Raw genomic sequence first — 15,643 nt, 5'->3', positions numbered from 1 at the left:
GAACAAGAAGAACAAGAACAAAAGAAGAAGAAGAAGAAGAAGAAGAAGAAGAAGAAGAAGAAGAAGAAGAAGAAGAAGAAGAAGAAGAACACGAAGAACACGAAGAACACGAAGAACAAGAACAAGAAGAACAAGAACAAAAGAAGAAGAAGAAGAACAAGAAGAACAAGAACAAAAGAAGAAGAAGAACAAGAAGAACAAGAACAAAAGAAGAACAAGAAGAACACGAAGAACAAGAACAAGAAGAACAAGAACAAGAAGAACACGAAGAACAAGAACACGAAGAACAAGAACAAGAAGAACACGAACAAAAGAAGAAGAAGAAGAAGAAGAACTGACAGCCTTATCGATCACTTCAGGCTCGATGCGCTCGAGTGGAATAGCAGAAAATCGTGATGTCTTCCACACGATGCCAGACTTCCAGGATTAAAAGACATTTCTTGGCTGGACTGGACTAGAGTCGTTGCTGATGAAGAGACTGCAGTGGAGAATAGCTGATAGGCAGTGACGCGGATATAGGCAAACCGTAAGGATGTGACGTCATGCAACGTCATCTGTTACGACACAAAACTTAAATGGTTTTCATCAAAAAGCAGGAAAGCTTGATAACAAATGAATACACCTGAAGTGTCATATTCACTACAACGTCTGGCAAAATCGATCGACTTTTTGTTCGTAGTTGTATGTCTTCCGTCATGAATTGATATTTAAATTAGTCTTCGTAAAGGATACATGATTTTAGCTTCAGCTTGAGTTCGTGACCAAAGTGATTGTTCCTTATCGTTATTGCATTGGTCTGATTGAAACTCTGTTTCAACCAGGTCGATCGGTTAAGAGGTGCAGTGACAACTAACATGAACGAAACGACAAACAAAGTTAATTGTTTACATGGACACTATTGTTGCTGATGATTGGAATCTGACACAGTGAGAGACACTATTGTTGCTGATGATTTGAATCTGACACAGTGAGAGACACTATTGTTGCTAATGATTTGAATCTGACACAGTGAGAGACACTATTGTTGCTGATGATTTGAATCTGACACAGTGAGAGACACTATTGTTGCTGATGATTTGAATCTGACACAGTGAGATAAAAGGTGCAGCAGGTGTCTTCTATACATTTGGTTTTAAAAAACATATTTTTCCACAAAATAAAAAGAAAAAAGTTTTGAAACTAGGCACCCTTTAGTGTTTTAAAATGGAAACAGCAACTGTCCTTTCCGACCCCGTGACGTTAATCCGATGGCGTCATCCAGGCAGCTGACTGTGTGACACAATGGCACGCGTCTAATCCAGGCAGCTGACTGTGTGACACAATGGCACGCGTCTAATCCAGGCAGCTGACTGTGTGACACAATGGCACGCGTCTAATCCAGGCAGCTGACTGTGTGACACAATGGCACGCGTCTAATCCAGGCAGCTGACTGTGTGACACAATGGCACGCGTCTAATCCAGGCAGCTGACTGTGTGACACAATGGCACGCGTCTAATCCAGGCAGCTGACTGTGTGACACAATGGCACGCGTCTAATCCAGGCAGCTGACTGTGTGACACAATGGCACGCGTCTAATCCAGGCAGCTGACTGTGTGACACAATGGCACGCGTCTAATCCAGGCAGCTGACTGTGTGACACAATGGCACGCGTCTAATCCAGGCAGCTGACTGTGTGACACAATGGCACGCGTCTAATCCAGGCAGCTGACTGTGTGACACAATGGCACGCGTCTAATCCAGGCAGCTGACTGTGTGACACAATGGCACGCGTCTAATCCAGGCAGCTGACTGTGTGACACAATGGCACGCGTCTAATCCAGGCAGCTGACTGTGTGACACAATGGCACGCGTCCATGCACGCGTCTAATCGAATCGCGCACTGTGGAGAGCTTCGCGTCACTCCAGCGTTCTCTGTGTACTCGCCCCAATCGAATCGCGCACTGTGGAGAGCTTCGCGTCACTCCAGCGTTCTCTGTGTACTCGCCCCAATCGAACGCTCTCGTTTTAGCGCGATCGAAGGCGACATTTCAAGTCAAAGAAGGCAATGGGTTCTGTAATGGGTTCTGTAATGGGTTCTGTGATGGGTTCTGTGATGGGTTCTGTGATGGGTTCTGTAATGGGTTCTGTAATGGGTTCTGTAATGGGTTCTGTTCTCTGTCATACCCTCGTGCTTGCTGCACGTGGCCCACAATGGGTTGTTTTTTTAACGACATATTGGTAATACGCTGAAGATATGGTGTGATACTTTGACTCTGTCTTGTCTCGTCAAAGGGGATCAGCTCGTTACTCCCCCGGCTCGTTACTCCCCCTTAGGGTTAGGGTTAGGGTTAGTAACAGGCCGGGGGAGTAACGAGCCGGGGGAGTAACGATACGGGGGAGTTTGTTTGTTTGTTTTTGCTTAACGCCCAGCCGACCACGAAGGGCCATATCAGGGCGGTGCTGCTTTGACATATAACGTGCGCCACACACAAGACAGAAGTCGCACCACAGGCTTCATGTCTCACCCAGTCACATTATTCTGACACCGGACCAACCAGTCCTAGCACTAACCCCATGATGCCAGACGCCAGACGGAGCAGCCACTACGGGGGAGTAACGAGATGCTCCCTCGTCAAAGTATCAAAATACGATCATGATAATCACAAACGAGGGATGAAGCATCCGTGTCTTCGTGTTTTCCAAGCCCTGAGACTTTCGCTGTGAACTTGGGATCTTTTTCGTGCGCATGTGTACACACGGGGGTGTTCGGTCACCGAAGAGAGTCTGCACAAAAGTTGACTCCGAAAAATAAATATCTCGCCTACAAAGCCAGCGCGCTACCCACTGAGCTACGTCCCCGCCCCAGAATGTGGGTCGATGTCATGCGGTCTTTAGAGGTCGACCTTTCGCTTGACACTCAATTAGCCTTGATCGATGGACGAAGAAGAGCGAGAAGAGAAGACATCCCGTCTTCAGACGGCGTGATCTGTGTGTTTTCGTGCCTGGCATTAACTCCGCTCTTCTGACCCTTACTGGCAGACAACAGCGTCATGCATGCCCTCTTTGTGCCTGGATTAAGTTTCATGCTTCTTAGTGCATATGATTATCGTTGTTTTCTTAATTCCATGCTTCTTAGTGCATATGATTATCGTTGTTTTCTTAATTCCATGCTTCTTAGTGCGGATCTTATAGGGCCTATACGAGCATACTATTTGTGTGTGTGTGGAAGGCATGCTCCTTAGACTAGTGCAGCTCTATTATGGTGCAGCTCTATTATGGTGCAGCTCTATTATGGTGCAAAGTGTTTTTATTATTTTTAAATGACACGTGCATTTTGATCATCAGTGCTCCTTGGCTTGTTGGCATATTGTCTTCGCTCTTGCCAGGTTCTATACCTGTAACAACTCTTTCTGTTCTTGTCAGGTTCTATACCTGTAACAACTCTTTCTGTTCTTGTCAGGTTCTATACCTGTAACATCTCTTTCTGTTCTTGTCAGGTTCTATACCTGTAACAACTCTTTCTGTTCTTGTCAGGTTCTATACCTGTAACAACTCTTTCTGTTCTTGTTTTGTTGTTTGCATTATTATTATTATTTTTTTTTTACTTTGACAGTTCCGTGTTTGCAGAACGTGTAGGGGGGGGGGGGGGGGTCTCTGTAATGCTTGTAGACTGACAACATAGTTGTTTTGTTTCTCTAAACCATGGTGTCTTCTTGTTGTCACATATTTTTCACGGTTCTGTTTGTGTATTGCTGTCTGCCATCCTTCATAATTATAATATATGATATCAATCCATTGTTCTTGTTGTGTATTGGTCTTTGCTCTTATCATTGATGTTAATGGTGAAGTTGTTTTCGTTTCGTATATGAAAGTAGAAATTTAAAGAATGTTTATGCAATTCAAAATACATTGCATATGTGTTTACTGTTTGATTGCACATAATTGTGATACAACAATTACAACAATTACAACAATTACAACAATTACAACAATTACAACAATTACAACAATTACAACAATTACAACAATTTCATATACTGAAGACAAGAAAGAAACACCAAATTACTTGTGATATGACTCTACGACGAATGACGTGACATTTCAGTGTGTGACGAATGACGCGACGTGACATTTCAGTGTGTGACGAATGACGTGACATTTCAGTGTGTGACGAATGACGTGACATTTCAGTGTGTGACGAATGACGTGACATTTCAGTGTGTGACGAATGACGTGACATTTCAGTGTGTGACGAATGACGTGACATTTCAGTGTGTGACGAATGACGTGACATTTCAGTGTGTGACGAATGACGTGACATTTCAGTGTGTGACGAATGACGTGACATTTCAGTGTGTGACGAAATCTGGTTCCTGAACCTCTTCTCTTCTCTTCTGCTGTCTCTGCTCTTCTTCTCCTTCCGGTGTCTCGACCTATCTCCCCCCCCCCCCCCCACACCTCCACCTACTTCGTACCCTTACCACCCATCCCACCCCTTTTTCCGTCGCTCCTGATCCTAGATCAAGGTTAAGTTTTCAAGATGACTGATACATGTAAGTGGCACCCTCTGACACGCCTATTGAGTAGCATTTACTGCGGTACATAGCCCATGAATATGTATGATGTCATTCCCTCGAATCATGAATACTATAGTGTCCCTACTGCCGTCGTTAAGACGCGGTCCATCAAGACAGGATGACGACTGACGTTCTTACGCCGTTTAGCAGTGCGAATCCTTCTGAGTTCAACATGTAAACATAGGTCAGAGCTGGATCTTATAAGGGTTTCTGGGTTCCGGAAGTCCCCCCCCCCCCCCCCCACCTTTTTTTCTCTCCAGGAGACCCAAAATTTACCTTTAAAATGGCTTTTTTTCAAATACATTGTTGAATTTTAACAACATCTGGGGAGGCACCAAGAACCCCCCGCATGTCCAGCCCCGCCTGTCCAGCCCCGCCTGTCCAGCCCCTCTCTGCCTCAATTTGGAAAGCCCTCCCTCTCATACACTAGGTCCAGCCCTGTAAGTGTTGAAATCATGATTACCACATACAAATTCCCATAAACCTTTTTTTAACATGATTAACGAGTTTTGTTTAACTACACGTCAGTAGCATTTTACCAACGAGAAAGTAAAGAACCCCTCACTGTAGGGTCGTAACCAGGATGTACACCACGTGATAGACAATATTTCACCCCGTTCTTAAATGCCGAAGATGTACGCGTCCGCGAGTGTCCCAAGCCCATCTTCTGCCATCCTTCAGGTAGAGTGTCCCAAGCCCATCTTCTGCCATCTTCTGCCATCCTCTGCCATCTTCTGCCATCCTCTGCCATCTTCTGCCATCCTTCAGGTAGAGAGAACGAGGTTTGACGAATCACACAAGATGATAATTATGACGAATCACACAAGATGATAATTATGACGATATGTGGGTGTGAAGAATGCACCTAACTGCGACACAGGATCGGCTCTTCAATAAAATGAGACATAAACGACAGTTATCAACCGTGCTCGGGTTCCGAGAAGAGAGAGAAAGCAAGATATAGAAACAGACGCTGATTTCAGGTAATCGCTTTCAAGAGGGGGGGGGGGGGGAACAGTGTCAACAGGTGAACACTGCTTGCAATGAACGTGTCGGAAAGGCCTGGCACCGTCTCGTCGAGTGTGGCCATGTCCTCGTCTTCAAACCGCTTTCCTTCACTCGAGAGCTGTTGAGCTTTATTGCACTCTTCACTGCTTTATTAGAGCCTGCTCCCGTCCTTTATGGCTTTGCCCTCGCCTCCTGCTGTCTGAATTGTGTCGGCATAGTTGTGGTGTGCTTCGGGTCGAGGCTGTTTGTGTTTACATGTACACAAAGGATGACAGTGGACTGTGCATTGCAATGCCTGTTGTGTTTACATGTACACAAAGGATGACAGTGGACTGTGCATTGCAATGCCTGTTGTGTTTACATGTACACACATGATGACAGTGGACTGTGCATTGCAATGCCTGTTGTGTTTACATGTACACAAAGGATGACAGTGGACTGTGCATTGCAATGCCTGTTGTATTTACATGTACACAAAGCATGACAGTGGACTGTGCATTGCAATGCCTGTTGTGTTTACATGTACACAAAGGATGACAGTGGACTGTGCATTGCAATGCCTGTTGTGTTTACATGTACACACATGATGACAGTGGACTGTGCATTGCAATGCCTGTTGTGTTTACATGTACACACATGATGACAGTGGACTGTGCATTTCAATGCCTGTTGTGTTTACATGTACACAAAGCATGACAGTGGACTGTGCATTGCAATGCCTGTTGTGTTTACATGTACACAAAGGATGACAGTGGACTGTGCATTGCAATGCCTGTTGTGTTTACATGTACACACATGATGACAGTGGACTGTGCATTGCAATGCCTGTTGTGTTTACATGTACACACATGATGACAGTGGACTGTGCATTGCAATGCCTGTTGTGTTTACATGTACACAAAGGATGACAGTGGACTGTGCATTGCAATGCCTGTTGTGTTTACATGTACACAAAGGATGACAGTGGACTGTGCATTGCAATGCCTGTTGTGTTTACATGTACACAAAGGATGACAGTGGACTGTGCATTGCAATGCCTGTTGTGTTTACATGTACACAAAGGATGACAGTGGACTGTGCATTGCAATGCCTGTTGTGTTTACATGTACACACATGATGACAGTGGACTGTGCATTGCAATGCCTGTTGTGTTTACATGTACACAAAGGATGACAGTGGACTGTGCATTGCAATGCCTGTTGTGTTTACATGTACACAAAGCATGACAGTGGACTGTGCATTGCAATGCCTGTTGTGTTTACATGTACACACATGATGACAGTGGACTGTGCATTGCAATGCCTGTTGTGTTTACATGTACACAAAGCATGACAGTGGACTGTGCATTGCAATGCCTGTTGTGTTTACATGTACACAAAGGATGACAGTGGACTGTGCATTGCAATGCCTGTTGTGTTTACATGTACACACATGATGACAGTGGACTGTGCATTGCAATGCCTGTTGTGTTTACATGTACACAAAGGATGACAGTGGACTGTGCATTGCAATGCCTGTTGTGTTTACATGTACACACATGATGACAGTGGACTGTGCATTGCAATGCCTGTTGTGTTTACATGTACACAAAGGATGACAGTGGACTGTGCATTGCAATGCCTGTTGTGTTTACATGTACACAAAGCATGACAGTGGACTGTGCATTGCAATGCCTGTTGTGTTTACATGTACACACATGATGACAGTGGACTGTGCATTGCAATGCCTGTTGTGTTTACATGTACACAAAGCATGACAGTGGACTGTGCATTGCAATGCCTGTTGTGTTTACATGTACACAAAGGATGACAGTGGACTGTGCATTGCAATGCCTGTTGTGTTTACATGTACACACATGATGACAGTGGACTGTGCATTGCAATGCCTGTTGTGTTTACATGTACACAAAGGATGACAGTGGACTGTGCATTGCAATGCCTGTTGTGTTTACATGTACACACATGATGACAGTGGACTGTGCATTGCAATGCCTGTTGTGTTTACATGTACACAAAGGATGACAGTGGACTGTGCATTGCAATGCCTGTTGTGTTTACATGTACACAAAGGATGACAGTCGACTGTGCATTGCAATGCCTGTTGTGTTTACATGTACACACATGATGACAGTGGACTGTGCATTGCAATGCCTGTTGTGTTTACATGTACACACAGGATGACAGTCGACTGTGCATTGCAATGCCTGTTGTGTTTACATGTACACACAGGATGACAGTGGACTGTGCATTGCAATGCCTGTTGTGTTTACATGTACACACATGATGACAGTGGACTGTGCATTGCAATGCCTGTTGTGTTTACATGTACACACAGGATGACAGTGGACTGTGCATTGCAATGCCTGTTGTGTTTACATGTACACACAGGATGACAGTGGACTGTGCATTGCAATGCCTGTTGTGTTTACATGTACACAAAGCATGACAGTGGACTGTGCATTGCAATGCCTGTTGTGTTTACATGTACACAAAGCATGACAGTGGACTGTGCATTGCAATGCCTGTTGTGTTTACATGTACACAAAGGATGACAGTGGACTGTGCATTGCAATGCCTGTTGTGTTTACATGTACACACATGATGACAGTGGACTGTGCATTGCAATGCCTGTTGTGTTTACATGTACACACAGGATGACAGTGGACTGTGCATTGCAATGCCTGTTGTGTTTACATGTACACAAAGGATGACAGTGGACTGTGCATTGCAATGCCTGTTGTGTTTACATGTACACAAAGGATGACAGTGGACTGTGCATTGCAATGCCTGTTGTGTTTACATGTACACAAAGGATGACAGTGGACTGTGCATTGCAATGCCTGTTGTGTTTACATGTACACAAAGCATGACAGTGGACTGTGCATTGCAATGCCTGTTGTGTTTACATGTACACAAAGGATGACAGTGGACTGTGCATTGCAATGCCTGTTGTGTTTACATGTACACAAAGGATGACAGTGGACTGTGCATTGCAATGCCTGTTGTGTTTACATGTACACACATGATGACAGTGGACTGTGCATTGCAATGCCTGTTGTGTTTACATGTACACACAGGATGACAGTCGATTGTGCATTGCAATGCCTGTTGTGTTTACATGTACACACATGATGACAGTCGACTGTGCAATGCAATGCCTGTTGTGTTTACATGTACACACAGGATGACAGTGGACTGTGCATTGCAATGCCTGTTGTGTTTACATGTACACAAAGGATGACAGTCGACTGTGCATTGCAATGCCTGTTGTGTTTACATGTACACACAGGATGACAGTGGACTGTGCATTGCAATGCCTGTTGTGTTTACATGTACACACATGATGACAGTGGACTGTGCATTGCAATGCCTGTTGTGTTTACATGTACACAAAGGATGACAGTGGACTGTGCATTGCAATGCCTGTTGTGTTTACATGTACACACATGATGACAGTGGACTGTGCATTGCAATGCCTGTTGTGTTTACATGTACACAAAGGATGACAGTGGACTGTGCATTGCAATGCCTGTTGTGTTTACATGTACACACATGATGACAGTGGACTGTGCATTGCAATGCCTGTTGTGTTTACATGTACACACATGATGACAGTGGACTGTGCATTGCAATGCCTGTTGTGTTTACATGTACACAAAGGATGACAGTGGACTGTGCATTGCAATGCCTGTTGTGTTTACATGTACACACATGATGACAGTGGACTGTGCATTGCAATGCCTGTTGTGTTTACATGTACACAAAGGATGACAGTCGACTGTGCATTTCAATGCCTGTTGTTATATCAGGAGCCAGGAGAGTGGTCCCGCAGAGCTCTCATTTTCTCTATTGCACATGTCGTATGCATTTACACAAGTTGAATACTTGGTGTAAGCTGACCTTGTTGTGCAGAACCAAGTATCTATATTGTGTTATACGCCACCCTTCATCTCCTTGGATACATCTTGTTTGAACCAACAGAATCAGATACCGTCGGTAGTCTGTCTATCCCTCTGTGTCGTCTCCTTGGTGTTGCTGGACACTGACCACGACAAGACGGAGCTTGTGGCCACCCAGTGATGGCCAAGCTCGGCTGGAGGAGGAGGATACACGTCGAAGCAAGAATACACCGGAATAAAAGCAAGAATACACCGGAATAAAAGCAAGATTATTTCTTTCTCGGCCCATACAACCCTGACAGAGTGGATTCTGGACTTTGTCTATTGTCGGTGGAACGGAACCTGGTACAACAAAACTAGCAAATGGACCCTGTAGCGGCTTTTTACTGACTGAAGTTTCTTTCTACTAACTGCTCTACAGTCATCGTCACGGCATGTGGAAACTCGTCCGCCAAAATGGAATTCAACGTCAAATCATATACATGTATATCAAACACGGCTTTGTACTTCATACAATGCTCCAGTTTTGACGAGAGACCGTCCATCCTTCACTTTGCGTCACCAGAACGAACTAAACCGTCCCCCACAGTGACTAAATGTCTTGGCTATGAGTCTGGGGAGTTCTTTGTGGCCTGTGGTCCGACATGATGTTTACGCTGTTCCTCGCGCTCTTCAACAGTCCCGTTCGTCCCATAAATCCTGTCTCGCTGACATGACCCCTGACCTCGACCTTTCTCCGCCGTATCGCACTTTTTCGCCTTCTTGACAGGTGCCGAGAGAGGGGAGGTAATTCAAGTCGACTGTGACCTAGCTCAAAGAGAGCAGGCTGCTGTTACACGCAACTTTCTAATTACTGGATGCAGTGCGTTTAATAATTCAGCGCTCGTCTTGAATTGGACTCGCTAGCTTCCACCCGTTTAAACTTTCTTCTGTCGGTGACATTTTAAAGAGTAGGAGCGCTTAGGAAAACCCAATTAGAGGGAACAGGAACAAGAGAGAGAGAGAGAGAGAGAGAGAGAGAGAGAGAGAGAGAGAGAGAGAGAGAGAGAGACACACACACACACTGTAAACGTTTGACAGGTAGGTACGAAGAATAACGAGAAACGTATTGATGTGTATCTCAGTCTATTGCCAGACCCATGACAACGACCGTTACTATATTTGTTCACTTTCAACCAGGAATATTTGTATTTGCTTGCCACCATTCCCCAAGTACTCAGTCCACCAGCGACGGATGACGCAAGGAACTTTTCCAAAGCAATGTTTACCTTCTTTTCTCGGACGTGGATCAAACCGAAAGTAACCTACCTACGGAGTACATTTTTAGCCCAGGTAGCGAAATGAAAAGCACCACCTTGGAGAGAAAACGGAACCAGGCCTTCCTGCGTTTTATTCATCCGCGTGGGGAGTAATTTCCTCTGGCCAGCGACTCGTGTGTATGCACAGTGACCACGTTTACACGGGCCGTTATGTCAGCGAGAAAGTGGACACACATACACACAGGTCAGTCGACGCACGGACGATGGCCGGGCAGCGTCACACAACACTCACACCTCGCCACGCCGCGGCTCGGTGGTTAGACACCTGGTCACTTCTTGTCAACTACATCTCTTGGTGGTTAGACACCTGGTCACTTCTTGTCAACTACATCTCTTGGTGGTTAGACACCTGGTCACTTCTTGTCAACTACATCTCTTGGTGGTTAGACACCTGGTCACTTCTTGTCAACTACATCTCTTGGTGGTTAGACACCTGGTCACTTCTTGTCAACTATATCTCTTGGTGGTTAGGCACCTGGTCACTTCTTGTCAACTACATCTCTTGGGTGAAGAAAGCAACAGCCAGTTACTCAAGTTTGGTTTTTGACCCATATCACTGCCACAAAGACATTGACCGAGGTTACTGCAATGGTCTCAGAAATGCTCGTCCATCTGTTGTCCAGAGTCTAGCTAGGATGATCAGTTCTGGCTCGATCATTGTTCAGTCAGAACCAACCTCCTCTTTGGTTCTTCCTGTACCGGTAACTCTGATTGGATGATAAGCCAGTGAAGTTTCCAGCGTGATCAACATTCATGGCACGGGTTTGGGGTGATCGGTCATTGACGTGGCCAATCATTCATGGCACGGGTTTGGGGTGATCGGTCATTGACGTGGCCAATCATTCATGGCACGGGTTTGGGGTGATCGGTCATTGACGTGGCCAATCATTCTGGCTGGTAGTCGGTCACGTGACCTATTGCATTTCTCAACTCATCTGAAATTAACTCTTATTTCTGAGAAGAAAAATCAATATGGTTTGGAGACTGATTCAGTCAGTTCAACTCAACATGTACCATGAATAGGTTACTTGCATATCTAACGTGGCATAAGCTGACTCGTTAGCATAGACAACAGTCTGTCTATCATGCGATGGAATCGGTCGCTGATTTGGTCTCTGCTGATTTTGCCTTCATCTTTACCTCTGTGGCCAGAGATTCTTGTTTCCCTGTTCATACCCAACACAGGCACACATGTTGTGCGCTGCATGCAGACAATATATTGCAGTTCCCTGTGTCTAATGGCTCGTACTTTAGGAGTATGTTGGACAGTGCCACCAAGGTCAGGGGTCAAGGGCAGGGTATGGAAGGCCGAGACTGTCTTAAGCAGACGGGGATCGATAGGAGCAGGAGTGTGTTTGAAACCTGAATACTGATGGTCTCTATTTCGGGAACTGCCTCTGCCACGGAATTCCCTGCCCTTGTTATGAGACGTGATGCACCGGCGTCTGGGTGTTTGGGGAGATGAGAAGGAAGAGAAGAAATAAGAGGAACAAGAAGAAGAAGAAGAAGAAGAAGAAGGTGAAAGAGACAGAGATAGAACAGATAGAGATTAGAGAGATATTCTGTGCGTTTGAGAGAGAGAGAGAGAGAGGAGGAGGAGGAGGAGGAGGAGGAGGAGGAGGAGGAGGAGGAGGAGGAGGAGGAGGAGGAGGAGGAGGAGGAGGAGGAGGAGGAGGAGGAGGAGGAGGATACAAGCATCTTTTGCAACGTCAGCGTTCTGCAATAAACTCTCGCACATAAGTAACATATTTCCCCTCAAAAACGAGACAGCCAAAAGAGGTGCAATTTTGTCTTACCCTCGCTATCAGCACGCTCCAAAGGAAGGCGTTGACTTAGAACAAGAAGTATGGATTTGCTCTACATCTAAAAGACCTGTCAACCACACCTTGCGCTCTGGAAGACCGGGGGGCCGTCACAAGGGAGGACACGAAACACAATGACTCGGGTCAGTCCTTGGAACGGAGGTGGTCACAAACAAACAGAGGTTCCGTCCCCAACGGCCGCTAGGGCCAAAAGCATACATTGTCATTGACACAACGGTAGCCATTTTTCTTCCCTCCCTCCCCTTTCACCCCCTCCTTCTTCACCTCCCCCTGGTCCCGGGGCCCCCATAGTGAGAACGGAGCAGTTTGTGAGAAATAAACACAGCACATTTCCCCGCACCATATAAAGTTGTGTCTCGCAGGCCCCGGGCCCCAGAGGTGATCGTTGAGGTTTGATAGACACGGTGATCCGCGCTCTCAAGTCTCGGTGAAATTTGGAGTTGTGTGAATTTGTGGTTTGACATACACTGTCATACTTGTTCCGTAGACTCTGTGACATATTGGATTGTGTGAATTTGTGGTTGGATAAGCGCTGCCATCCTCGCTCCGTAACCGTCGTAACATTTTGGCTTGTGTTAATTTGTGGTTTTCGTGAAACACGTCGATCCGAGCTCAGTATAGTCTCGGTGCACTTTTCGATTGTGTGAAACAAGTGTTCCGGAGCGCGTCTTCAAACAGGAATCCAGCGGAACAGCAAAAATGAAACAACAAAACAACAGCTGACGTCGCCCAGACTTCCCTATTAATAATCATACAGACAAAAAACACGCCGCGCAGGAATTGTAAGAGGATTTTCCTGTGATAAGACGCAGCAGCGTCGCGCCAAGACAGAACGCAAGACGGATCCAGCGCAAGACAAAAGGCAAGGGCGGATTATATTTGTTCTTCTCCCTGTGCCAAGCTGACAGCAAGAGAGGCAGAAAGTGAAGGCGCGAAGCTAATCGGATCGAGGGAGCCAGAAGCAAGACCACCTCCCCAGACCCCCCTGTGTTTCTGCGCCCGTCACTCAGCCTTGGAGTGAGAAGAAGAAGAGAAGGGAACACCTTGACGCAGCGTGGGACTGGACGAAGGAACAAAAGACACTGTGTCAGCCGCCGTAACCAGAGGAGGACGTGTCCAAGCCCTGGACCCCAAACACAAACCGTCAGGGGACCCAGACCTCACACTTTGCCGACAAGCCAACAACACAGGGTTCACCCAACACAGCCAGGGCGCTCTGCGGTTTACAAACATCTCCCTCCAGCTGAAAAATTGCGTGCAAGTTTTGACGTCCTGTTGCCAGTCACTTGCGTCCGCACCTGTTGTTCGGCTTGAAAGTTGTGGTCAAGCTCTCAGTCTCTCTGGCCAAAGGGGATTAGCTGTTCGTGTTGTCGCTTGTGTCGCTTGTACCTTTGCACCGGAAGCTGCATCGTCTTGGTTTACCTGCACCGTTTGTCTTCATACCTGTGGCTTTTGCCTTCATTCCTGTGGTTTGGTAGATACACGTTGGTATATAGGAACAGACCAACATTCCTTGCGGAAAGTTCGATTTATGTTGCTTTCACTTTCATCGTTGAACAGTGCACCCTGATTATACTGTCAAATAGGGCAGAACAGAACAGATTCAAATAGGACAGAATACATTATTTCATCAATTATTCTTACGTTACAACAGGGTGAAAGAACTATAAAACGGGAACAAATCGCAGCAAGGTTAACTGCAGGTTCCACCGTCAAAAAAAAAATTCACCGTTTCCCGTGCTCGCTGGCCCAGTGGAGGTTGCGCTTGTCGTGCTCGCTGGCCCAGTGGAGGTTGCGCTTATCGTCAACGAATCGAGATCCGTGGGTCTGAAAACTGTGAATCGTCTACCGCGGGATTCTCGCATTCTCTCCCCGAAAAGCCAAATCGTCAGAAACTCGTTTGGCATCTTTTGGGCCCCGAGATCATTGTGACAAAAGCTCGCCGTTTGTGAGGGTTAGCTCGTTACCTCGTGACAGGCAAGCCTTCGCCCTTCTGTACCCTCCCTACCCCCCTGCTGCCTCCTTTCTTCGCCCTCCTCCTCCATCACACCCTCCCACCCCGTCCTTCCCCCCCCCCCTTCCTCCTCAGCATCGAGAGAGAAGGAACCGAGGCGTGACGCCTGACTGTATATTATTCTGCCCCGACTGTGACTGGGAAGCAGTGGAGAAGAGACTGTTGGACACGCATGGATAATCATTACCTCCTTCCTCTACCTTTGCAGGTGGATCCCAAAGTGGCCTTCCCCCGCAAAGCTCAGCCAAAGGTAAGACAAACTTGTCGTTTTACTGTGTCCGCTGTTATCTTGTCATGTTCGTCTCTGTCTATCTTCTCCTTGTCTTGTCTCGACAATGTGCGTTCTGTGGGTGAATATGTTGTCATGTTTGTGCTGTGAGATCGTTTCCGTCTCTCTGTTTATTTTCTTGTGGTTAGTTTTTTTTCTCTGTTTCTGTCCGGGTGTTTGTTCCCAGTCCATGGGTCAATGTTTTGTCCAGTCTGTGGTCTGTTTTTGTTCCGTCTGTCTGCTACCTCTTGAGCTGTGCTGTGTGTGATGTGTCCTGTCCATTGATGAATGTATTGTCCTGTGCTTGCTGTGCGTGTCTTGTTTTGTTTCGTCGTGTGGCTGACAAATGCTGACAAATGTTGTACTGGGTTGACTGTTGGCGGTCACTGTTGGTTGATAGCCATCTTGAGTGCTGTCCTGAGGCTTCAGAACAAAACATAAACTGTCTTTACACTCGTAGCCCTATGCCCTGTGGCAGTCAGTGTAAGGGTGTGTTTGTCTTGTAGCTGACACTCTGCTAACCTTGCTTGTGACCGGAAGATCTTGTCGTTACACACAACACGACACTTCTTTTTCATTCAGTGACAAAAACACTCCTAGTCCGGGTACCCCGCCCTCTTTTGTTGGGAGTCTTGGCTAGCTTAGTGCAGCGTGTATACAGGATTTTCTTTAGTTTCATCACTATGTGCGTGCACACTCGACAGTGCAGTGTAGACGTTGGACAGCTTAGCAAGGGTGTAAGTCGATGTATAATAT

The 15,643-nt window shown here is 46.2% G+C and overlaps 1 protein-coding gene across 1 annotated transcript in view; it reads left to right on the top strand.

Annotated features, from left to right (window-relative positions):
• Positions 1-15,152, top strand: part of LOC138975019 (RNA-binding protein Musashi homolog Rbp6-like) — a 56,446-nt gene extending 41,294 nt beyond the window's left edge. The window contains exon 5 of the mRNA XM_070347666.1: positions 14,828-15,152. Coding sequence (XP_070203767.1) covers positions 14,828-14,998 — 171 coding nt within the window. The 3' untranslated portion in view covers positions 14,999-15,152. The remainder of the gene's footprint in view (positions 1-14,827) is intronic.
• The last annotated feature ends 491 nt before the right edge of the window (positions 15,153-15,643 follow it).

The sequence above is a fragment of the Littorina saxatilis genome, linkage group LG9 (assembly GCF_037325665.1).
Source record: "Littorina saxatilis isolate snail1 linkage group LG9, US_GU_Lsax_2.0, whole genome shotgun sequence".
Classification (NCBI taxonomy): Eukaryota; Metazoa; Mollusca; class Gastropoda; order Littorinimorpha; family Littorinidae; genus Littorina; species Littorina saxatilis.
This window is presented reverse-complemented; position numbering and strand designations above follow the sequence as displayed.